Genomic DNA, 23,192 nt, shown 5'->3' with positions numbered 1-23,192 from the left:
TGTCTCAGCGCGCCCAGTTTTGTGCAGCAAGCAGCTTCACACTGCTGAGCCTCCCTACGCTCACCCGCACCCGGAGGAACTGTTCCCACTTCCAGGCCCAGGCGCTCACCCCCTGGGGCCCCGCTGTAGGAAGGGGGCTATCTCACTAGGCTACGCCCCCGCCCCCGGCCCTGGACCCCAGCCAAACGCAGATAATGTGGGGCATAGAAGGGGGACCTCCGCCACCAGGATGGTCCTTTCACCATCGGAAGACGGGGCGTCCCGCTTCTGGACCGCAGGCACCTCCCAAAGCGATCTGGCTGTGATGAGGACTGGGGCCGCAGAGACGGGAGGAAACCCCGAGGGGGGCCGATGGCGCCTACCTTGTTTGAAGTTCTCCAGGTTCCGGAACTCTACCAGGGTGTTGCCGTAGTAATAGTTGGTGACATAGATTCGCTCGTCCTTGGCCAGGGGGTCCTTCATCCAGGCCCCCTCGTTCCGCCCATATGTGTTCTGGGTAGTTGGCCCCGTGATTGTGGACAGGGTGTCTTTGCACCTTCCTGACAGAGAGGGGGAGACAGGGTTGGGATGAAGGAAGGCCTGAAGCCCCAAAACCTGTGCCCTGCCTCCCCCAACCCCGCTGTGGTCTGTGGCCCCTGGGGGGCTTCTAACCCAAGTCTGGACACCTCAGCATCATCCACTTGCCACGGCCCCACCATCAGTCCTACACACCACTCCTACAAAGCCACCTGCTGCCACCGTCCTCTGACTTCTCAATCCTACAGACTCATCCCTCCAGGATCTAAGCTCCAATGTTCTTTCCTGACACCACACCCTCCTCTGAAAAACCAGTCTTTGTGTTCCATCTGTTCCCCTAGTGCTGTGAATGAGCCTCTTCCAGGATGTCCTCTACCTGCTCAAGGATGCTCTGTTCCTGCCCCACCCCCATGGCCACCCCCACCCAAGCACGAGGGAGCTGGGCTGGGACTTTCCTCTCTGTCCTCCATCCTGGGGAAACAGCATCCGGAGGAATGCATGCCAGCCCTGGAAGCGTGAGCAGAGCTGAGGGCCTGGGCCACACGTGACCCACCAGCCGCTGAGCTGCCACCTGCTGGGTCCTAGAGAGCTGACCTCAAGCCTGTGCTCCTGTCACTACTGTGGACAAGGTGCCAGGGTCCCCTTCTGGGGACAGGGAGGAGCAGGGGGCCAAGCTCTGGCAGCCAGATGGGTGACAGTGGCCAGAGTAACTGGTCCCTGATGTTCACATGGACAAAGCACAAAGGCCTCCAGTTCGGATTCAGGGCTCTCTCAATTCCAGGCCACCCTCACTTCTCAACTGTTCCAGTCTGTTCCATCCACCCTACTGTCCCATTTGTGGTCTGAGGAAGGAGCGCAAGCTGGCAGGACAGGGCAGGCACCGTGCCCTTGGCGCCGGGCCTGGGGCAGCGGGCGGCTGGAGGTGGGGTGTACACTGTTTCCCAGGCAGCCCCCGCAGTGGGGTGCAGTTGGCAGGTTCGGGCAGCTCTGTGTGGGGTTCATTAGGTCCTGATCTGACCGACTGGGGAGGGAGGGATCCAGTCTCCGCAAGACAAACAACAGAGCTGAGTAGCCAAAGCCTCATTCCCCCACAACTGAGCTCATCTGTTCAAGACAATAAAAGAGAAAGTTCTAGCTGGCCCAGGCAGCAACGGTCTGCTGGAAAATCCCTCCTTCCCTGGTGCTGAGTGGGGGCCATGCTTCCTGTGCCTGGAGGTAAGCCCTAGTGTGCCATCCCCAGGGAGGAGCATTTCCACGTGCCCCCTGCCCCTGGCACAGCCCAGCAAGGGCACGGACTCCCTGTCTCCCTCACCCACGCCCCAGAGCCCTGCAGATGGGAGGCGAGGGGTTTCCATCGGGGGCTGCCACGACCATGCCACCTCCCGGACCAGACTCAGAAGCCGCAGATGAGCTCCTGCAAGCCAGGACTCATCTGAGTTTTGAAGTACTGGGGTGCCCTGGGAAGCCCCCTAAATTCCTACACAGTCCTGTCTCAGCCCTGAGGCTCTGTAGTAGCAGGGTCCTGCTTGGGGGGCTCCAGAATCTGTCCCGGCTTTGGAGCCAGAGGCCTGGCCTGGGTCTTGGCCCTGCTACCATTGGCCCTGATGTGATTAAAGTGGGCAATCTGGAGACACCTTGGGATTGGGGACTGACCAATCCCCAGTTTGTCATCACCCGGGTCTCCTTCAAGGGATGTGCCCCATGGGTACGGATCCTTAGGGTGTTTACTTTACTTTGACACCTTGATTTTAGCCCCTCTAAGACTTATTTCAGACTTCTCGCCTCTAGACCCGTCAGAGAATCCATTCCTGTTGTTTAAGCCACTAAGTTTGTGGTAATTTGTTACAGGCGGCCAAGGACACTGGGACAGACGGAGACAGTGAGCTCTGGAGCCGGGCGTCCTTATTTCTCGGGTTGTGGGGAGTCCCAGCTGGTGGGCACCCAAGACCTGGGGGCACATCTCTACAGGCCCAGAGACAGAGCAGTGCTGACCCACACGCAGGCAGACACATGTGGTTTCAGAGCCCTTGTACATAGGTTCAAGCTCAGTAAGCCATGAGGCCCGGACCCATCACCACGGTACGAGGGTCAGAGCCGTTCAGATGCACCTGCCCTTGGAAGGAACTGTCAGCTGTGAAGAGAAGACACTGTGTGATAATGCTCTTCAGGGACGAGGAGAGAAGGTGGGGGGCGGTTGACAGGAGCCACAGAGAAGACAGCGCTATCTGTGACTCACCCTGGAAGTGTCCCCAGACTCGGAGACAGTGGCCAAGTACAAAGCGTTCTCTAGGCATCGGCCCCTCTCATCGTTGGTAGTCCTGGGAGCCGGGGGCTCACAACACAGGGTCCCAGGGTCTGAAAAGAAGGCGCTCTTCCCCTCAGCATTTAAACCTGCCCACACCTCACCATCTTAAAAGGGAAATCTGCCGGAGAGGTTCCCCTGCCACCCAGGCTCTCAGCTGTGGCCTTTCCCGGGGAAGCCTGGCCACGGGGGCATTGGGGCATCATCCCATTACCCCCAGCACCCTGACGACCGTCTGCCCACTGCAGGGGCCAGGCGCCTCCCTGCCAGCTGGGCTTTCCCGCTGCTCTCTCCTGACCGCCCTCCCCACGCCGCGTCCTGCTTCCCCAGCTGCCTTCCCTCCGCCGCCGCCTTTCCCCGTCATCCTCACAGCTGGCCCTGGAGCCTCCTCTCGCTCGTCCTGCATCCCCTGGGCAGACTCCACCCTCCCTGAGCACCTCAACAGTCCCCCACACGTTTCTCCTGTGTGTCCTCCCGGTTCCTCAGACTTACTGGATGAAAAGCAGAATCTGTGTGCCCCAGTGGACAGCCCGCTGCTGTCCTAGAGCCCGGCCCAGCGCACCAGCCAGGAGCCACCCCAGGAGCCCCGGGCCTCTCTGCGGCCGCCTCCTGCCCCCACACCCACAGGTCGCCGTCTCCTCCCTCTCCCTGCCCTTCCTTTTCACCTCCGTGGCTCAGTTAGGACCTCACGGTGTCTTTCCGGGTTCATTCTGGCTGCCCCGCGGTCCCCTCTGGATCTTCCCTGCCTCTCCTGCCCCACTGTGGCAGTCATGAGCTGTGTTCTGCGTAAACCCTTAACAGCCATCGCCGGCCACGGTGGGGAGCGCGGGCACCCTGATCCTGTCCACGCTGGCTCTTGCCATCCCCTGCTTCAGAGTTCTTGAACTCGGATGGCTTGGAAGGCTAGGCAGGGACTGAAGGGGTGCAGCGGGGAGTGCGGGCCAGTGGGCAGACGCAGAGGCTGCGGTGGGGCGGGAGAGCCGCGGACCCGATGGAGAGCTACGGACTAAAAGCAGCCTCGGGACGAGCGCAGCCCTCGGGCTGCCAGCCTGACCTCCCTGGCCGGTCCCCCGCTGATGGTCTTCCCAGGGGCCCTCCTGCCATGTCACCTGTGCCTTGCTCAGAGAGAGGCACCCTAAGGTAATGCCCTGCTGTCCCCATCCTGACATTCTTCGTCATTTTACCTGTGACCTCGTGTTCTAGAAGCAAAGTCTAACAGGACAGTGGAGAGTGTGTGTGTGCCTGGGAGCGGGCCCCCTGACTCTGTGTGCCTTCCTGCCACCCGTCTGCACGCAGTGTTTGCTACCCCTGATGAGCACGGGCAGACCCAGTGCATGTGGGCATTCAGCCAGACTCAGGGGAGCGCGCTCCCCCCACAACTGAGTAAGGGGGGCCTCACGGCCCCCGAGGTTACACCTTCCATCGGGCCAGAGCTGGCTTTGAATGAAGAAGACGGCGGTGCTTTAAGAAACATGAAAAACCAAGTAAAGAGCTCCGTATTATTTCTTACTTGTGTTACTTCCTTGTATTCGCCAACAACTTGGGCTAAAAATGATAAGACGGAAAGACTGGGTGACTCACAGTCTTTTCCTTGTCCGCCTTTCCCTACTCAGTGGCCGGAGAGAGGCAGTGCTGCCAACACGGCACACACCAGCGAGGGAAACAGAACAGCTGAGCTGGCTTTGGGCAGCGTCTCCCCTGCTCCACCAAGAACAAAATGCATGTGTACAAAGGAGCTATGACACAGGCATCATGTCATTTCGGTGACTGCCACACCGGAGTCAAATGACCTTATATTTGCAGTGAAAAAACCCGACATTCATGGTATAAAAATGAATGGTAAAACTCAGGCTAATTCTGGGAATTTTTAATATTTCTTCACTTAGAATGGCATGAAATAGCCAAGGGGGGGGGGGGGGAAAGAGCCTAATGAAAGAGCGAGAAAGAGTGAGTCACCCCAGAAGGAAGGGAGAAGCTTTTGACTGACGACCTTCACTGGCGCGGCCCCCACGTGCTCATCGGGGCCAGGACCCCCCGCGGCCCCAGCCTGCTGGCTCGCTGCTCCCATGGCCCTGCTCCTCCTCGCTGTGGCACCACCACCCTTTGCAGCCCGGCCAGTCCTTCAAATGGCCAGGTCAGCGTCTCTTTCCAGGAGAGAGTCCCTCGGACCCCAAACACCCGATGCATCCCTTCCCCACAGCTGGAGGGGTGTTCTCATGTCTGAAACACAAGCGAGGGGGTCGCTGCCCTGCCTCTCTCTGAGGCGCTGTCACCTGTGGGGGTCACCTTCCACCGGCCTGCCCGAGAACCTCCCCCCGCAGCTCTGAGGGCAGGGGCTTCCAACTCTCTCTACCACTTCCAGCGTTAAGGCCGCGCTCCCCTCCATCAGGCCCCTGGCTCCCTATCCCAGAGCCCTGTCCCTGCCCCCCAGTATATGCCCCTGCTCTGGGCTCCCTTCACGGCCCCCCACGTGCTCTGCCTGTGTGGGCGTCCTCTCCCCTAGGGACGCACAAGCTGGCGACGACATCAGGAGATGGGGGTTCACTGTCAGAGCCCATGGCCTCGGCTGGACCAAGAGCATCATGTCTGCCAGGCTTCCCTCGTGCCACGTTGGTCACCTGCCACCCTCCACCAGCGGTCCTCTCGGCAAGTGAGCCCTCTCACCCCGTCAGGGTGGCGAAGAGTGGTGCTGGAGGAACCTTTTCATGGCAGAGGGGAAGACTTTATTCCTCACCCACTTCCACACAAGGTCCTACTTTCCATTCTCATTTCCATGGCCAGAGCCCCTGTTACGACTGAAGATCCCTGTGGCTGCAGGGGGCTGGCTAGGGGGCTGGACTGAGCGGCCGGAGCAGGGAGCCTGTGGAGTCCGGGGCAGGGACCGGTCTTGTCAGCATCTGGTCTGGCCGCTGCAGAGGCCAGGACCTCATGGGTCTTGCCTTCTTGCCCTGCCAGCACCACCTTTCTCGGGCAGCCCAGGCCAGTCCCCCTGACGCGTGGCAGGCAGGCCTGGCCACCTTCCCCCTCTCCAGTCCCCTCCCTGCCCACAGCTGGAGGGCCAGCGAACCTCGGGGACTGTTAAGGTCTCAGGCTAGTCTGGGAGCCTCGTCTTCCCAGATCAAGTTTCCTGGATTCAACAGGAACAGGCTCTCGCTGGCGCTGTCCTCATCCTGACAGTCCTCTTGTCTGCTCCTCCCCTCTCCCTCCCCACCCCAAACCAGCCCCGTGGAAAAACTCGCATCAGGAGCTGCAGCCATTCAAGCCTGGGGCTCTGCGGAGCCTGGCCCACGTGGCACAGCCTTTCCCTGCTCTGCAGAAACTGAGCAGCCCTCCCCAGGCCCCAGGACGGTGGCCGACCCCTCCCCAGGCCCCAGGACGGTGGCCGACCCCTCCCTTGGAGAGCCAGCTGCCATTACTGACAGTATTTTTCCCTTGCCGGTCCCACAGTGACTACACTTCAGCCAAATGCTTGTTTCCATAACCAAAAGTTAATTCTAATTTACTTGTTTTTGGAGTTTTTCTGAAAGGTTTATAATTCCCCTAGGGATCATGGTTAGGCATTTTAGGACATCACAAAATCAGATTTGGAAAGCATGGGATAGGATGTTCCTCTTAAATGCAGCCCTGTTTAAGACCACACCTCAAACAGCTCAAAATCAAAACGGACGGACTCATTACGCAGCAAACAACCTTCAGGGGCAGCAGACCCGTGGCCTGTGTCGGTTTCGGCCAAATGGTTTTCATTTACCTGCAACCAGGACACGCGGCGCAACCTGGTCTTACTCACCTGGCACAGATAATCAGGGGTCTGCAGAGAAGGATCCAGAAGGGAAATCCCACCCACACTCACAGCAGCTTCAGGGAGGCACCTGACAGCAATAAGCAATTAAAAATGATTCCCCAAGGGGCGCCTGGGTGGTGCTGTTGGTTTGAGCGTCCGACTCCTGGTTTCAGCTTAGCCTGTGATCTCGTGGGTCATGATCTCAGGGCCGGGAGATGGAGCCCTGCGTCGGGCTCCCTGCTCAGTGGGGCGGGGTCGGGGGGGTGGTAGAGTCTGCTTGAGATTCTCTCCATCTCCCTCTGCCCCTCCTGCTCGTGCTCAGGCATGCACATGAGCACACGTGTGCTTTCTTGCTCTCAAACAAATAAATCTTTAAAAAAAGATGATTCCCCAAAACAAGCCAGTCAGGAGTCCACGCAGCCCTGCCCCTTCTCTGAGCCACGCCGTCTTTCACCTGTGTGTGTTTGAAGAAAACCCCACGTGCACGTTCTTGTCCCTGTGTTTTCTCGGTGGTGGACCCGAGCGAGATAAAACCCTACAGGCCAGTCTGGAAGCAGAACCTCACACCCTCCACGCGCTGCTGTCGTTCTGGCTAAACAGAATCCGGAGCAGCAAGAGGAAACATTCTCCCCGCTCCGGCTCCCACCAGGCAAATGGCCACTAGGATGCCGGTGTCTCCTTCCTGCATCAGCATCTCAGGCTCCTAGAGGAGGGGGGTTCCTGAGGGGCCCACAAAGGTGCCCATTGGAAGCTACTCTGCCGGCGGCCCCCCGAGAGGCAGGCACAGCAGGGAGGGGAGGCTCCACTCCACTGGCGAGGAAGTCACCTGGGGAAGCGACTCCGAGGCTGAGGGACAGCATCGCTGGGGGCACAAAGCTGTGCAGGCCTACCTGTCTTCACTGTCCCTATCCGAGCCAGCCGTGGAGGGTCGCAGCAACGTTTTTGGGGGAACTGATCCTCCCACTCGTGGGTGAGGTGGTGGCAGAGTGGGGGGTATGATGTGGGGCTCAGGGGCTATAGCCCCAGGAGCGTGGTCAGGCTACCCAGAGCCAGGGAGGAAGTGGAAACCTCGGGCTCAGGCCCCAGGGCAATCTGCAGAAATCAAGCAGGACCTACAGCTTCAGAATTCACCATCCATGCAGAGCGACTGCCTTCTCTGCCACGTCAGCTTGCTTCCACCATGCGAGGGAAAGAAAATGAAAAAGACCACCCCCTCCTGCTCCCACCCCTCTGTGGCCCAAGCACGGGCTTCTTCTAGAGGTTCATGAGCTCTTGCCCTGGGGTCTGCTGCTAGTGGTTATCTCCCTGCTCCCACGGTGCCATTATTCTGGGAATTTCCCTTGTTGTATCACCGCCTGATAAAACCACTGCAAGAAACCACAGGATTTCGTGGAGGAAACAGGCTTTAGCAAATAGCTAATTACATCGGAGCCCCATCGAAGGGGAGGGATTCGGCCAAGGTCACACAGCTGTCAGTGGCTGAGACCCAGCTCTGACCCAGGTGTCTGCTCCTGGCAGGTGCTCCTTCCCCAACCTTGTCTGACAGCAGCCAGCACCTTGTTCTGAGCAGGGAATGGAGACAAGGCGGCCAAGGGAGCAGAAAGTGGGAAGAAGGAAAAGGTAGAAGGCAAACCATGTCTTCTGTCAAAGCACATACATTTTCCAACAAGTACTTTGATGAAACTCTTATTCAATAGTCGGTCTCAGTGGTGCCTCAGTGGATGTCTGGCTGTGCTCTCTTTGGGAGAGACCCCTGCAGCCTGCTCCCGTGTCCTTCTCTTGCTGTCTTTCCCCAACACGTGTTCCAACCACGGTTCTCAGGGTCACCATGTGGCTCTGGAGCTCACGGAACAGACTGAACTTGTCACACTTCTGGAATGTGCTTTGCTCCTTTAGAACTAACAGTCAGAAGGTTTCCCTTCTCTGTTTAGAAAACTCCTGTTCATCCTTCAAAACCCAGCTCAAATGACACCTCCTTAGAACAGCCTCCCAGCCTGCTTAGCATCCAGGCTATGCTGGTGCTCCCTCGGTCTCTCCCTCCCTCTCCCGCCACAGCATCTATCACACGAAGCCACAGAGCTCCACACTCTCCAAGGCCGCCGCTCGGGGGACCGGGCCCTGGGGCCCACTGTACTAGTGGTACCGTGCTCCCTCTTCTCTCTTATTTTGGGACCTCCACGACTAAAAGTCCCTTGTTCCGTCACAGCCTGGTAAACCTACTGCAGAAAACCGAGTCATTGCCAGATACCCAACCCCCATCACAAAGCCTAGGAAACAAAAGGCGCTCAACAAATGTTTACAAAACTGACCCATGAGGTAGGGCCCTCTCTCCACTGACTTATGTATACCTCAGAGAGGAGCTTCCCACTGGCACCACTGGCTCGTTTGGAATACATAAACCCTAGATGTTGGGGCACCCGGGTGGCTCAGTCAGTTAAGAAACTGACTCTTGTTTTGGCTTAATTCATGATCTCAGGGTCGTGAGGTCGAGCCCCGCGTCGGGCTCTGGGCCCAGCAGGGAGTCTGCTTGAGAGTCTCTCTCTCCTTCTGCCTCTCCCCACCGTCGGTCATATGCATGTGCACGCACTTTCTTTCTCTCTAAAAACCACAGCAGCAACAACACCACTCCTAGATGTGTAAGTCCACCTGCTTTTCCTTCCAGAGAAGGAAGGAACTTCCGGCCTTCTGGCTCCTCTCTCTCCTCTCTCTCCTCTCTCTCCTACCCCCAGGCTGAGCCCGTTACCAGAGCTGAGCAGGACACAGTGGCCAGGTGGAGGGAACTCACCTATGACATTCCGGATGTCATCCTCCTCTTCTGGGCTCAGGGTGGGGCCGGCAGGGGCTGTGCCCTGCCCCGTGGTAGCATCTCTCCCCAGCGAGTCCGTCCGGACTGTGGTAGGAGGCACCAGGGCCATGTGTGGAGCCTCAGTAAATGGGTTCCCAGAGGCCGCTGGCGGGGAAGCTGAGGCCGGAGGCTGCTGGGTGGCTGTGTGCGCCACGGTGGTGGCTGGTACCTGAGTGGAAGGTTCCAGGCTTGCCTCTGTTGTGGGACCTGGAAACACGGAGGAGGTCTGGAGTGGTGCTGAGAACTGTTCCACTGAGGCAGACAGGGTGGGGTCCGGGGTGCTGGGCTCTGAGGGCGCGGCCAGGACTGAGGTCTGCGTGTCACTCATCCCAGTGGTGCCCTGACGGGTGACCACTGGCCTCCGGGTGGCACTGGTCAGCAGGTCATTGTGTCTCAGAAGCTGGTCTTCAATCAGCAAATCCACTCCATTGTCACCACTGAAAAACTCATCTTCTGGGAAACAAACACAAGGTCATCTGTGACTCAGGGGGAGGAACCCTGTCAGAGGAGCAAAAGCATGTGGCACTTGGAAGATTAAGAAGACTGTTCCTGGGGCGCCTGGGGGGCCCAGCCAGTTAAGTATCTGCCTTCCGCTCAGGTCATGATCTCAGGGGCCCGGGATCGAGCCCCAAGTCGGGTTCCCTGCTCAACGGAAGAAGCCTGCTTCTCCGTCTCCTTCCACTTGTATTCTCCCTCCCCTTCCCTCTCTCAAATAAACAAGATCTTTAGAAAAAAATAATGAGAGGGTTCCTTCCCTCAACACGACACCCTGGTTCAGAGATGGAGCCCGGCTGGGATTCTGGAAGAGGGTGAGAAGTTGCAGGGATGGGAGGGCACCGCGTTCCCCGGAGGGTCTCCGACGGGGCTGCCTCTCAGCTTCACCCAGGCTCGGGGACGTGGGGAGGACCTGCACCCACGGCCACGGAGCCCAGAGGAAGCCAGTCACCCTGTCCATTCGTCCAGCACGCTTATGGCGCACACTCAACAACCATGAGCAAAACAAACATCTTGCCCTTATGGGGCTTCTGTCTAGTGGCACAGACACTAAAGAACAGATAGACAGCACACTTGATGGTGCTGAGGAGAAAATTCGAGTAGGATGAGGTGTGTCTGGAGAGCTGGCAGGGGGCAGGGGGAGACTTGCAGTAATGAATCAAGTGGTCAGGATGGAGATGAGAGAGGCCTGAAGGAGCTAAGGGAGCTGGCCAAGCAGCCATCTGAGGAAGAGTATTCGGGCAAGGAGCAGCAGTGCAAAGGCCCTGAGGCCAGAACATGCCTACAGTGGGTCCAGTGTGGACAAGGCAGAGGGTGTGCAGGAAGAGTAACCCATGATGGCGGGGAGGGCACGGGAACTGGGTCACCTGGGATTTGGGTGCTGTGTTTGGCCTTCAGCTCTTATTCTGAGTGAAATGCAGGAGGGGGCAGGGTTTTGAGCAGAGAAGGCATATGAGGAAGCAAAGCTCTGTTAGGACACAAAGAGGTCTAACCACAAATGAAATAAAGAGCAAATTGCGTTTCTTCTGTTTGTCAAAACCACCATTAAGGAACTGAAGCTGCAGTCCCCGGGCAGGGCCAAAACGTGTGCGGCACTTACCACTGACAATGGACTTGTTCCAGAATTTAAAAAAAAAAAAAAATTCCCACAAATCAGTAATTAAAAAAGAGAACAGACAAGGTTAAAGTGGGCGAACTGATTATGTCAACAGCTAGGTGAGCACAAACTTGGAGAGAGGAAAAGCCCGGGTCCCCTGGAGGCAGGGACAGCAGGTGCTATCCTGAGCACAGCACCCCTCTCCCCACAAGCCTCAGGGTCCTTAAAACAGGACTGGAGGGCACTGAAGTCCCCTATAGCTTTGCTACATGATCTTCGAAAGCCCAGAGACCTCAAGTGACCCACCGGAGGCAGCGCAGCAAATTGTGAGGAAACACAGCAGGAACTCTGGTCTTTTGTCTCGGCAGGCAATTCCCCCATGACCCTGCTGGCTCTGCGAGGCCACAGCAGTCATTAGACTGCCGGAGGGTCCAAATACTGACTCCCTCCCCTCTGCCCTGCCTCCGCAGCGGCCTGCTGACCCCAACTCACGCTGCTCTTCGATGTCATTCTCCTCCTCGGGGACCTTGGCCTTGTAGTAGGTGATGCCCCGGATGACGGTGGGCTTGGAGGCGGGCCGGCCCCGCAGGTGCACCTGCCTCTGCAGGGGCCGCTGGGGCCTCGCCACCTGGGGCGGGGCCAGGGGCCGTGTCTGCAGGAGCTCGACGGAGTTGATGTGCTGGGACACGGTCTCTTCCTGCAGAAACCGCTCCTCATACTGCTCCTCGGAGGGGACACAAGGGAAGGCCGGGTCACTGGTCAGATAGGCAGGGGTCGGGAGGAGGCAAAGCTGCAGGCAAGGCACTGTCTTCCGGGGTAGGAACTCTTTACCATTCGCATTTACACGTTAGGAACCTGAGGCACAGAGAGGTTGCCCCAAGTCCCACAGCTGGGCAGTGGTGGAGGCAGGATTTGAACCCTGGTACCCGGACTCCAGCGTGTGTCTCTGACCTCCACGCTGTACTTCTCAGAGCGTGCAGTCCTCCTCTCAGCCTGGGCTAGGGCTGCTGTGTGACTTAGATCTGGAATCAGGTGTTTCCAGGGAGATCCCTGTGTGGACGGACAATGGTGCCCGGGCCGGGACATGAGGCCTGAGGCCCAAGATGCCCACCTCTGGGGGAAGCTCTTACTTCCACCGTCACAAGGAATGACCCCCAACCCACCCTGATGCATCCAGAAGAAAGTCCAAGGTCCCTGGCCTGGCATTTACACCCCTCTTAAAAATGCACCTTGACCCAGCTCAGCTTTCTTCTCTCTCGTTCTGCCCCCCTGAGCCCCGACCCCTGGTCCTTCAGGCATTTGGCTGACCTCTCGGCCTTGGCTCTCCTAAGCTCCGGGCTCTTGGCTTTGACTGCTCTTTCTGTCTGGAAGCCCATTTCCTTCTCCCATCCAGAGCCACTTACCATAACCTACCCATTTCTCAAGGCCTGGCTAGCATCTCAGGTCCTTAAGAAAATACTCCCAGACCTTCTTGTTCGTAATTAATCTTTCTTTCTCAGTCCTCACTTCACACGTTGTGGCAGAGACTTCTGACTGACTGAATGCAAATCCCGTCTCCTGTTCCTTTCCAGTGGGAAACTGGCTCTGCGGGAGCAGCCCAAAGTTCTGGCCAGTGGGGTACAGGACAAGTTGGTGGAAAGAGCTGCTGGGAAAGTTCCTTAAAAGGGGGCTGTCAGGGGTGCCTGGGGGGCTCAGTGAGTTAAGCCTCTGCCTTCAGCTCAGGTCATGGTCTCAGGGTCCTGGGATCAAGCCCCGCATCGGGCTCTCTGCTCAGCAGGGAGCCTGTTTCCTCCTCTCTCTCTGCCTGCCTCTCTGCCTACCTGTGATCTCTATCTGTCAAATGAATAAATAAAATCTTTTAAAAAAAAGGGGGGGTGCTGTCAGCTGGAAGGCATCTTTCGCACTCTTCCTGGTCGGTGTGGCCTGCAATGTGCATGGGGCAGCTTCCACTGGGCACCCATCTTGTGACCACGAAGGGATTCTGAGGACGGGCCTCACTAACGGCATCGTGCAGCTAAGCACAGTGGCCAGGTCGGCCTGCCTCCGAGGCTCCTTCTTTGTGAAAGAACAGCAGCTTCTCCTCAAAGCTGAACACAACTTCCAACAGACCAAGTCCACACCTCCTGTCATAGCCCCTCTCCCCACCTGCCTTCCACGGGCATTGTGGAAGGATTTTGCCTCTGCAGACTCGAAGGAGCTGGAAGAATAGCCACCTCTTGCGCATCTCTGAGTCCCCCGAGTGGGTGCTCCTTAGGACCTATTACACTGACACTTTTTTTTTTTTTTTAAGTAATCTCTATGCCCAACATGCGGCTCGAACTCACAGCCCTGAAATCAAAGAGCTGCATGTTCTGATTGAGGCACCCTGGTGACAGTGAGTTTTTCACCCATTACAAATCCCAGAGAACAGGCTACATTTATGACGGGCACTGGGATTTTGTCAAATGATGCTTTACAGTAGGCTACAGGCTTTCCTGTGACAAAAGAGTTGACCCAGGTGACAGAGCTGACGCAACAGCTCCTCACGCCCCAGCACACTGTGGAGAGGACTCCTGCAAGCCAGGAGCACCCTTCGGCCAGCCCCCATGGCGGGGGTCTGAGAGGGGTCCTGGGGAGCCCCCACACCTGCCACTAGCCTGTCCTCAATTCCCATTTCTTGCCACCGTGGTGCTCTGGACGAGAGATGCAGGGATGCGGGGCCCGTGGTGATGGGTTTCAGGGAGCACCCACCTTGACCTTCATGGTGTTTTGGCCCTTACAACAACGGGGCAGGGCAGACAGCACTATCCACACTTTGCAAGCCAGGAAAAGGGGGCTCGGCGTCATCTAGCGAGTTGGTTGCTGGTTAGTTGCTGAAGGGCAGAGGGGGCACCTACCAGGCAGGGGCAGGGCTGCTGTGTTCAGAGCCCTCCCCCTTCCGGCCATGAAGCCACGTTGCCCACACCCGTGACCATGGGACCAACTTGTCTGCTATCCAAAAACTCGTCTACATCCTCAAGCGCACAGGGCCCTGGTCTGGCCGGTGCCCAGCAGACATGGGGATCCCTCCTTTCCCACTGGGGAAGGAGGCTGGGAAGCAGATAAAGGCCCCATGTTTGACTCAGACGCTGTGGGCCGGCTAATTGCTGGACCCTGGTCTCCTGTGCATTGCGAAAGCGGGTTGCCATTTCTTCATGGTAAACCCCAGGAACTGTCTTTAATTCCAGGCTCTCCGGGACAGGCGGGAACTGCAGTTCCTTCTCCCAGCCAAGGAGATGGAGCAAGACCATGGCAGCCTCTGCCAGAGAACATATAATTTCCTTGGATTCACTGGCGACAGGCTGAGCTGGGCGGCAGCTGCCCCCACCACGCTTTGCTTTCCTCTCTCTGCTAATCCGGGAGCCTGTTGTATGACTTCACCTCCTGGCGTCCCTATGTCCCAGCTCCCACCCTGCCCTCTCCACTGCCAACCCAGCCCCCGGAGCCCCTTGCCAACCCTCCAGGCAAGACCTTCTTGGAGAGAGGCCTCTGACATATTGCCACTCACCACTCCGAGAAGCCCCAGTATCAACAGAGAACCCTGAAAATAACCACCAAACCTCGCCTCCACGTGCCTCCTTTCTAGCACTGGGTGCACTAAAGACACGGAAAGATAAAGAAGGGGAGGAAGATCCTAGTCTTGGGACTTCTTGGATCCTAGTCTTGGGACTTCTTCCCAAGTGCTTCCCACTTTCCCACCCCTCCCTGGCCCTGGCTCTAACCACCACCCCCTCCAACCCGTTTGGGTGGATTGTGCTAACTTCAGCAGAGTGATGAATGGGAATTTCAGGAGGGGAAAGGGCTTTGCTGAGCAAAGAGAAAAAGAGTTTGGTGTGTTTGATTTGGGTTACTGTTTGCCCTCAGGAAATATGAGCTGGGTTGCTGAACATACCACGTAATGTATCATCAAGACAACAGCCGAATTCTCCAGCTCAGCCGAGCGGGAAGCTGGAAGCCAGAAAGGATGGGGAATGCCGGACACCACGGGGCACGGGGCCAGCGGAACATGCCAGATGGGCTGAGACAGGAGCCGCTGGGCCCGGGTGGGGGGAGGGGGTACCGCCAAGGTCCCTTCCAGCCCAAATGTCCTTGGCTTTTTGGTTTATAAGCTCAGATCTGTTCAAGGATGACCCACCAAGCAGACTAAACACATGCTCAGTAGCTAGCCTTTTGGGGGACAACTAAAAACGAGAATAAAAATAATCATTGAAGAAATATAATACGTCCAAAAAAGCATCAAAGTAGTCATCATGGGTAAAGCCAGAAAATTATTGGCCTTCCTTATCCTTATTTTCTGGTTTGGAACTGGTTTTATTTTGAGTTACACACTGGGCAGGGTGCGAGTGCCGTACCGTCTTTGGGGCTTCTTGCCTCCAAAGTCCAAATCCGCCTGCCGTCCTACCTTGGGAACACATGTGCCGGGGGTGCCCTCCTAACCCACGGCTGCTGCCCACCTGGCACCACGGTGATGAGTTTCCAAGAGTTCCAAGCCCAGGCTGACTTCCTCTCCCGTCCCAGTTCCTACTGACCCCGGCGGAGTCCGGGGTAGCAATGCTTAGCCCTTCTCCATGCCCTGGCACACGGCGCAGTTCAGCGATTCTGGAGGTCCCGGGCCCTGCTCCCCTCCACCCCGCCTGCTGCCCCAGGAGGGTCCATCTGGAATCCAGGCTCTGCCGTCCACCACCCACCCTTGGCCCGGTTAACGCCAGCAAGGCCTCTCTTAACTGCTGTTGTCCCCTGTTGCCAAGGACCCTCTTCTGACACTTGACCCAGACCGGCTCACACACCGCATTCTGCCACCAAAACTGTTTCCTCCTCTTCCGCTCTTAGGGCTTAGCTCCCAAAGAGATACTGTTTCTTGGGCACCAGCTTGGGACACAACCACCACATTAAATGGCAACACTCAGAGCCACAGAAATGCACGTGAGCGTCACTTCCTAACTGGGGTCAAAAGGAACCAGCGCCACGCGGGGGCATTTTTGATAAGCAGGTCCTGTGGCATCGCTCCAGACCTCGTCACACAACGTTCCCCTTTACGCACGGGCAGCGGGGGGCTCGCGCCGGGATGCCACTGGGTGGGAGGAGACAGAGGTTTGAGAAGCCCTGCCACCGCCTCCGTGGCCGAGTGAGGTGCCCCACGAGCGTCCCGGGATGTGTCCCCTCCTTTGGAAAGTGAGGATCCTGATCTCCGCCTGGCCTGCTGCAACCAGGGGAAAGCCACCCGGGAGGGCGATGGACGGCCAGAGTGCACCACAAGCCCTGTGTGAACAGGGAGGCCCCACAACTTCCTGTTTCTAACTGGGGAGCTTTTGAGAGCCGAAGAAGGTTCTGTCAGTAATGATGTCAGGGCGGCAGGAGTGAACCACGACGGGCCCAGACAACCCAGGAGCATGCCCGCTCCTCCTCACTCCTCACTCGGGTGGCGGGGTGGGGCCAGGGCTTCACCGCTTCCTCTCGGAGCCCCTGTGGGCTTCACCATTAGGTACCACAGACCCGTCCCCTGCCCCATCACACCTACAGAAGGGCCGTCTAGAAGAAATGTGACCATGGCTGTGAAGGGATCCAAACGCACAGAGCCTGGCACAGGTGCAAGCCTGGCCGTGTGCTTCCCGGGGCTGTGCACCCCCCAAACCTTCCCAACCCCCCACCCCCAGCTGCCTCAGGGCCAGGGCCGCACCTCTGGGTGGGCGTACGCTGCAGCCGCGTCCCTCTGCAGAGCCGAGCGCACGTCAGGCATGCCGTCTAGGACGCCGCCAGAGCAGTTCTCTTTCCCTAGTTTGCTCATCTCCGTCCGAATTTCTTCCACGTCTTCTTTGATTTGTTCATTTTCCTTGGTGAGGTTTTTAGAAACTTCCTGAGAAAGGAAAAAAATGTCACGAAGATCCATGGAAGAGCTGCGCAGGAGGCAGCCAGCCCTTCTCTTGGCTCAGAGCTGGGTGCATGGAGACGGGTGGAGAAAGCGGCCAGGGAGCAACCCGAGTCCTGGAGAGCATCTGACCCCCTGCACTGCGGGCCAGGCCCTGCGCAGTCCTGCGGGCGCAGCCCGTCTCCAGCATGTCCTGCAGCAGGAGATACCCCCCCTCCCAAAGCCCCCATGGCTTTCCTAACCCTGATGCTGTCGTGTTTTTGGGTCACCAGGACACCTAGCTTCTTTTTTGTCACTGGTACATGGCACGTGCCCCCTTAACCCATGAATACGAACACGACAAAAAATTCCACTCACTTGGACCCAAAACATGTGAACCAGGAGCTCGATTAATGAAAGAAGAGTCTTTAAAAAAGCAATTTGAGAAGAAGTGGCCAAAGATACCTATTTAGTCTGCTTTTCTAGTGAACACAAACTATTCCCTGGCACTTTTTAAAGGCATTGGTTACATAGAAAACCCACGGGCAGGTTTCAAACTTTCCTATTGACCCATAAAAAGTTTCGCTAAATGACCCCCACTTGGCAAATGACCTGTGTTCCAGGTCTGGTTCATACTGGAAGGGACCAAAGGTGTACTTCAGCCAACCCATACTAGTAAGCATCTCCCGTGTGTCTAAGGTAGAGTGTGGTACCAAAAAAAGGCTCAAATACTGCTGGGGCTTTGTCCTGGGGTGCTGGGGAGATGCCGACTGTAACTGGGAAAAAGGCCCACATGGCGGGAGGAAGATGACCCAGCACACTGGACTCTGCAAGTGGCAAGGGTGAACTGACGGAGTTCAGAGGAGGGAGGGGACAGGGGAGAGACAGTGTCCTAGAGGAGAGGACGCTGCACGGGATCTGAACCAGGGACAGTTACCGGCAGGCTCAGAGGTGCCCTTTCTCCTCAGGTTATTTTGAGAGACGTTTACTGGCCTGAGATCCAACATTGTCCAACTCTGGCCGGTATTCTAAAGTTTCCATAAGCATTAGAGTTTTTGTTTTATTTTTTATTTATTTTTTACAAAAGATTATTTATTTGAGAGAGAAAGGACATGGAGGTGGTGTGGAAGGAGAGAGAGAAGCAGGCTTTCCACTGAGCAGGGAGCCTGATGCAGGGCTGGATCTCAGGACCCTGAGATCATGACTAGAGCCAAGGACAGACGCTTAATGAACTGAGCCACCCAGGCGTCCTGCATCTGAGTTTTCAGATGGGATGTTCTCTTTAAGCATTTTTTATGGGGGTAGAGGAAGCAAACACGTAAAACAGAGGATGCATTTGCTTTCCATCTTTAGCAGACAGATACGAGGAGTGTAAAGGGTCAGACCCCTGCCACCTGGCAAGATATTTCAAACTCACAGAGGAAAGGCACAGTAGCTCAGAGAGCGTATCTAAGTACCCAGGCAGATAGTAACCCCCAGACACTGTGGCTCTGGTGGCTCCTACAGGGGCTGCCCCAAAGAATGCACCAGGTACTTGTTAAAACTAACCAGACTCCAGGACCCCTGGCCATGCCGTTTTTCTGGCATTTCATTTCATGGCAGATTTTGAGTCCTGGAAGGGCTTGCTGTGCTTCTGTGGGGCTCAAGCCAAGCTCGCCTCTCTAAATTGCACAGAGTTCACTGGAAGAGATAAAGCCCCTGAGAAAGAAGGCTTCTTTCAGGAACAGCTGGATCGAGCAGTCTTAGTGGATGAATAGTCACTCTTGACAGGTGTTACCAGTGGCAGTTGAGGGCAATGGTTAAGAGTACAGATTCTGGAGGAAACCGTCTGGCTCACATGTTGGTGTTATTGCTACTTCTTTGATCTTGGGCTAATCAGACTCGCTGTGCCTGTTTCCCTAGGGGTAAAATGGGGCAATACTAGCACTTTCCCGATGAATTCCTATGAGTAAATAAGTTAAAATATGAGGAAGTGCCTGGGACACACAAAGTGGTTATTATATTTCATAGGATATTACAGTTGAGGTTTCTAGGCCCCTGGAGGATCCCAGAACTCAAATATGTCTCAGATGGGGACACCGAGGCCCAGAGGAATGATGGGATTTGCCCAGGATGATAAAAATAAAAGTGGCAGAGCTGAGCCCAGCACCTAGCCTCCTGGTCCTTGTCTCTGAAACTCACTCACAGGACCACTAAGACCCCTACGGGAGGATCCTGGTGCTCAGCCAGCTCTGGAACCGTGGGGAGCCCATCAGAGGGGCCTTGAATACTGCAGTGTGGCCTCGGGGTCTCTGAGAGACTGCGCATGTGCATGTGCAGAGACATGGGGTGCAGTGGACCCTCAAAGTGGGACGGACCAGCAGCGGGGAGCACCTTCAGGAGCTGTTAGGAAGACAGTCTGGGGCCCCGCCCAGACCTGCTGAATCGAAGTGTGCTTTTTAACCAGACCCCCAGGCAATCTGCAGACAAGTTTGAGAAGTGCTGCTTTAAAGGTAGGAAGCTTGGGGTACACCTCTGGAAAAGAGGGGCCCAAATGTTCAAAAGAGGCAGTTTTATAGGACCCAGATTTTTCTGGGGCCAACAGGAAAGGTGCCAGGTGCCTCCGTGGGATTCACACATTTCTTTTTTTTGTTCTTAAAGATTTGATTTTTAAGTCACATCTACACCCAATATGGGGCTCTAACTCATGACCCCGAGATCAAGAGCACTCACTCCACCGAGGAAGCCAGCCAGGCGCCCAGGATTCACACATTTCTGTGCATCCCCGAGCACCTGCTGTGTCAGGTCCAGGCCCCTCCCCCCTGTTACCCTCAAGGTCCTGAGACATACGACACAGCCCAGCAGGCTCAGGAGTTCCGGGTGTTACTTCCACATTAATACATTCACGCGCTCCATGCTGGGCCTCAGGGGTCAAGTGTAAGCCACACCCTGCAGGACCCTGCTCTGATGAAGACCACCCTCCTTAAAGGGATGAAAGCACCAACCAATGAAAAGTCAAAGGACCAGGAAAGCACCAACCAATGAAAAGTCAAAGTCACGGCGGGTGACACTTGTATCTCCCGAGACGTCAGGAAGGTCAATGACCCAGTCTCTAGGATGGGGGCTGCGGTGCGGCCCTAGGACTCCCTGCTGGGTGGACCCAATGCCTGGCCCCGCAGAGCCTTGCTACAAACAAGATCCCACCGGATTCCTGAACACCTTGCAAGAGTCTGCACCAGCCTCTGCACTCGCTGTGAGGCAAAGGGGCAGCCCCATGGACTCGGCTCCCGTTCTCCAGATCTTGGGGTTTCTAGGTCCCTGGACGGGACTTCTTCTCCCTGACTTATAAATCCCCAATACCCTTTCCCATTTGAGCAAGGAGCCGTTATCTGGAGTTTCCACAGAGGAGGGTCTGGTACAGTCTGGCCTTGAGAACCCACAGAAGCTATACGGTTCCTTCCCCCCGCCCAGGAACAGAAAAGTCAGCCAGTCGCCGAGTAAACAGCCAACAGGCAGGGGCATCACCCCATTGGCCTGCCAGGCTGGGCCAGCGGGCGTCCCCCAGGGCAGCGACCACCCCCTCAGCCACCCCCGACTCGGCCGCCTCTACCGCTGGCCTTTCAGGGCCCCCCCACCATCCCCTGAGATTCTTGCTTCCCCACACCAAGGTTTTTCGTGTGCCACTTCTCAGGAAGCACGCGGGGCACCGCCCACATAGGGCACTCTTGACTCTGCTCTGGCCGAACAGCGAAGCCCATGACCTCAGGCCTCAGGCTCTTCCCCTCCGGACAGCTGCAGCCGTGATGGTGATAGTGTGTGCAGCTTGGCCCACGGGCGGTGCCAGCAATGCGGTGGAGGACACAGGCATGGGGGCCTATCTAGCCCCCGCCAAGGATGCTGGTGTGAGGAAGAGGAGGGCAGGGAGGAGAAAGGAAGGGCCTGTAGACGGGGCTGGCTCAGAGGCTGGACACAGCCAGCCACGGTATATAAAGATCTGAGCAGAGGCAAGGACCTGAGCAGGGTTCACAGAGCATGTGCCATGGACTGGAGGGACTTGGCGTTGGCCCCGGGGCCCAGGAGATGCCCACCGAGAGCAAGCCCAGACTGCCAGAAGGGGACACGTGTCTCACATTGACACAGCCAGAGGCATGCACACCAGAGGGGAGGAAGTATGCAAACCTGGCGGGGTTGCTGGGTACAGGGGACTGGAAGTTGGTGGAGCTGGGGGCAGAGCCGGCACGCGGGTGTCAGGCCGTGGGAGGTGTGCAGCCCGGTGGAATGGATATAGGGAAGCTGTTTCACAGGTACAGACTGTGTCCTGACCTTGTCTGGCTGTTGGACAGGGACAGGGGTGTCTGGGTGAGACGGTGACAGCGTAAGCAGAAAGCGTTGGGGGTGACGGGAGCGAGCACGGTGCAGAGCTCCGGAAGGCTTCTGTGCTCTTGCACAAAGGCCGACGATGCCCCCAGATGAAGCTGGAGCAGGGCTGGCCCTCGCCATCCGGAGCAGATATGTAGGCGGAAAAGGGGAAGTGAGCTAAGGTTTGGCAGCTCGGGCAAGAGGGAAGGTGAGAACCCTCGTCCTCCGGAGAGGCTGCTGGGTTGTAAAAAGATGCACTGGGCCCCTGCAGGAGGAGACAAAGCCAGACTGCAGCTGGGTCAAGTCCTGCAGCAGGCATGTGCCTCCACATCCGAGGAGGCCACCTGACCCCTATCACTCGCTGGCTGAATGTGCCCAGGGCCCGATGCAGATGGCAAGCCAGAGGGCGCAGGGAACGGCCTTCCTTGAGGGGGTGAAGTGAGCGTGTGGGCGACCGGATTCTGGGGGCTCTGAGCTCCCAGCAGCTCGCCTGCCCTTCCCCCTCTGAGCCCTCCAGGACACAGGTAGGACCTGGTGGCCTGGGACAGCCACCCCAGCCAACAGCTGTCTCCAGCCCCTAGTGAGAGTGCTGGAGGGTGAGAGCAGCTAGAAACAGCCGGTGTCCCAGCTGAGCGGACAGGCAGGACCTGGCACAATCCCGGACCACAGCTGACGGAGCTGGACAGGCTGGCCCAGGGGCAGGGGCCACCAGCTGCCCCTTCAATCACTCCCCCAACCAAACAGCTGCTGAGTGTCTAGTCTACCTTGGGTGGGGGGCCAGCACACTGAAATAGAGATGATTCAGGCTCAGGTCGCCTTCAAGCAGTCCAGAGCCTGGAAGGACAGTCAGACAAGTTGAACCAAGAAGTCCCAGGCCTCTGATGCTGAATTTCTGGATCGGGGTAACCTCACCCGTCTATATAGCACAATGTCCCCTTCAAGTCCTGGCAGCTAGAAGCTGTTCCTAGGGCAGCAGATGGAGGGCTGCCTCTCACACCTTCAGTCTGCTTAGCTGAAAAGAAAACCTTTCATTCCACAGTGACAAATTAGATTTGAAATATATACAACCCCAGGAGAACTCATATTCAGATGTAGCTGAATTAAATAACATTAAAGCTGAAATGTAGCTTAGAAATACTCTCTTGAAGCCTTTCCCTTTCCAAGGTGACAACACTGGGGTCGGACAGGGTGGGTGAGACTCCTCTCCAAGGCTGCACTGGAGTGGGAGAGGCATGAAATGCCTCACCGCAAACGCAGATTTCCTCGGGAAGGAGAGTGAACACCTGGGGTGTCTCGATAGGCACAGAGGGCGGGCAGAGAGGGGAGGCCTAGAAAGAAACCTAACTCGTGGCCAGGCCTGCACAGACGCACATGACATTTTCCTATTAGTTGGTGAAAAGATATATCCCCCCAGAGTCGGAAATGCTCTTTGATCTTGCCTTTCAGACCAGAAATCCAAAGGCCACCACATTGTCAGTGCTGAAGGAGAAGCCGTAGCAATGTCTGTGCTAGCACATTCTGGGGAGCAGGCCAGTTCTAAGCCTGGTAAACACATCACAGATGTGAGATCTTACTTGGACACAATGCCATTAGGAGAAAAGCCTTCGGATGACACACAAGGTTCCACGGTGACCATGCCCTGTGCTCATGGACACGTTTCGCAAAGCCCGGCAGAGAAGGGCAAGAGAAAGGGAAGAGTCGCACCCGGCAGCCAGGGCCAGGCTTCGGCAACAGAAATCGCACTTCGGGGAGCTGCAGGCACTTTGTAGACACACGCACACGTCTACAAAGGCACGTGTGTACACGGTCATACCCATTTCTAAGTACTTACGAACATGGACAGGTGCATCCCACAGCTGAGTGGGGGTGGGGCACTTCTTCCCAAAGATTTGCCCTCTTTAGGGAATGACTTAATCCTACTAAGACTGTGATGCTATAAGAGATTATTTTAGCGAT

At 56.8% G+C, this 23,192-nt stretch overlaps 1 protein-coding gene across 3 annotated transcripts in view; it reads right to left on the bottom strand.

Annotated features, from left to right (window-relative positions):
* OLFML2B (olfactomedin like 2B) overlaps positions 1-23,192 on the bottom strand; it is a 34,194-nt gene that overhangs the window by 1,146 nt on the left and 9,856 nt on the right. Inside the window, exons 4-7 of one of the 3 annotated variants that reach the window (XM_059146216.1) lie at positions 16,731-16,907; positions 11,528-11,759; positions 9,385-9,894; positions 363-539 (exon numbers count right to left, since the gene is read on the bottom strand). In XM_059146216.1, coding sequence (XP_059002199.1) covers positions 363-539; positions 9,385-9,894; positions 11,528-11,759; positions 16,731-16,907 — 1,096 coding nt within the window. Of the gene's footprint in view, positions 1-362; positions 540-9,384; positions 9,898-11,527; positions 11,760-16,730; positions 16,908-23,192 lie in introns of all 3 variants that reach the window. The other 2 variants (XM_059146215.1, XM_059146218.1) reach the window with 2 other exon arrangements.

The sequence above is a fragment of the Mustela lutreola genome, chromosome 14 (genome assembly GCF_030435805.1).
Source record: "Mustela lutreola isolate mMusLut2 chromosome 14, mMusLut2.pri, whole genome shotgun sequence".
Classification (NCBI taxonomy): Eukaryota; Metazoa; Chordata; class Mammalia; order Carnivora; family Mustelidae; genus Mustela; species Mustela lutreola.
Note: the sequence above shows the minus strand (reverse complement) of the source record. Positions and strands in the feature narration are given on the sequence as shown.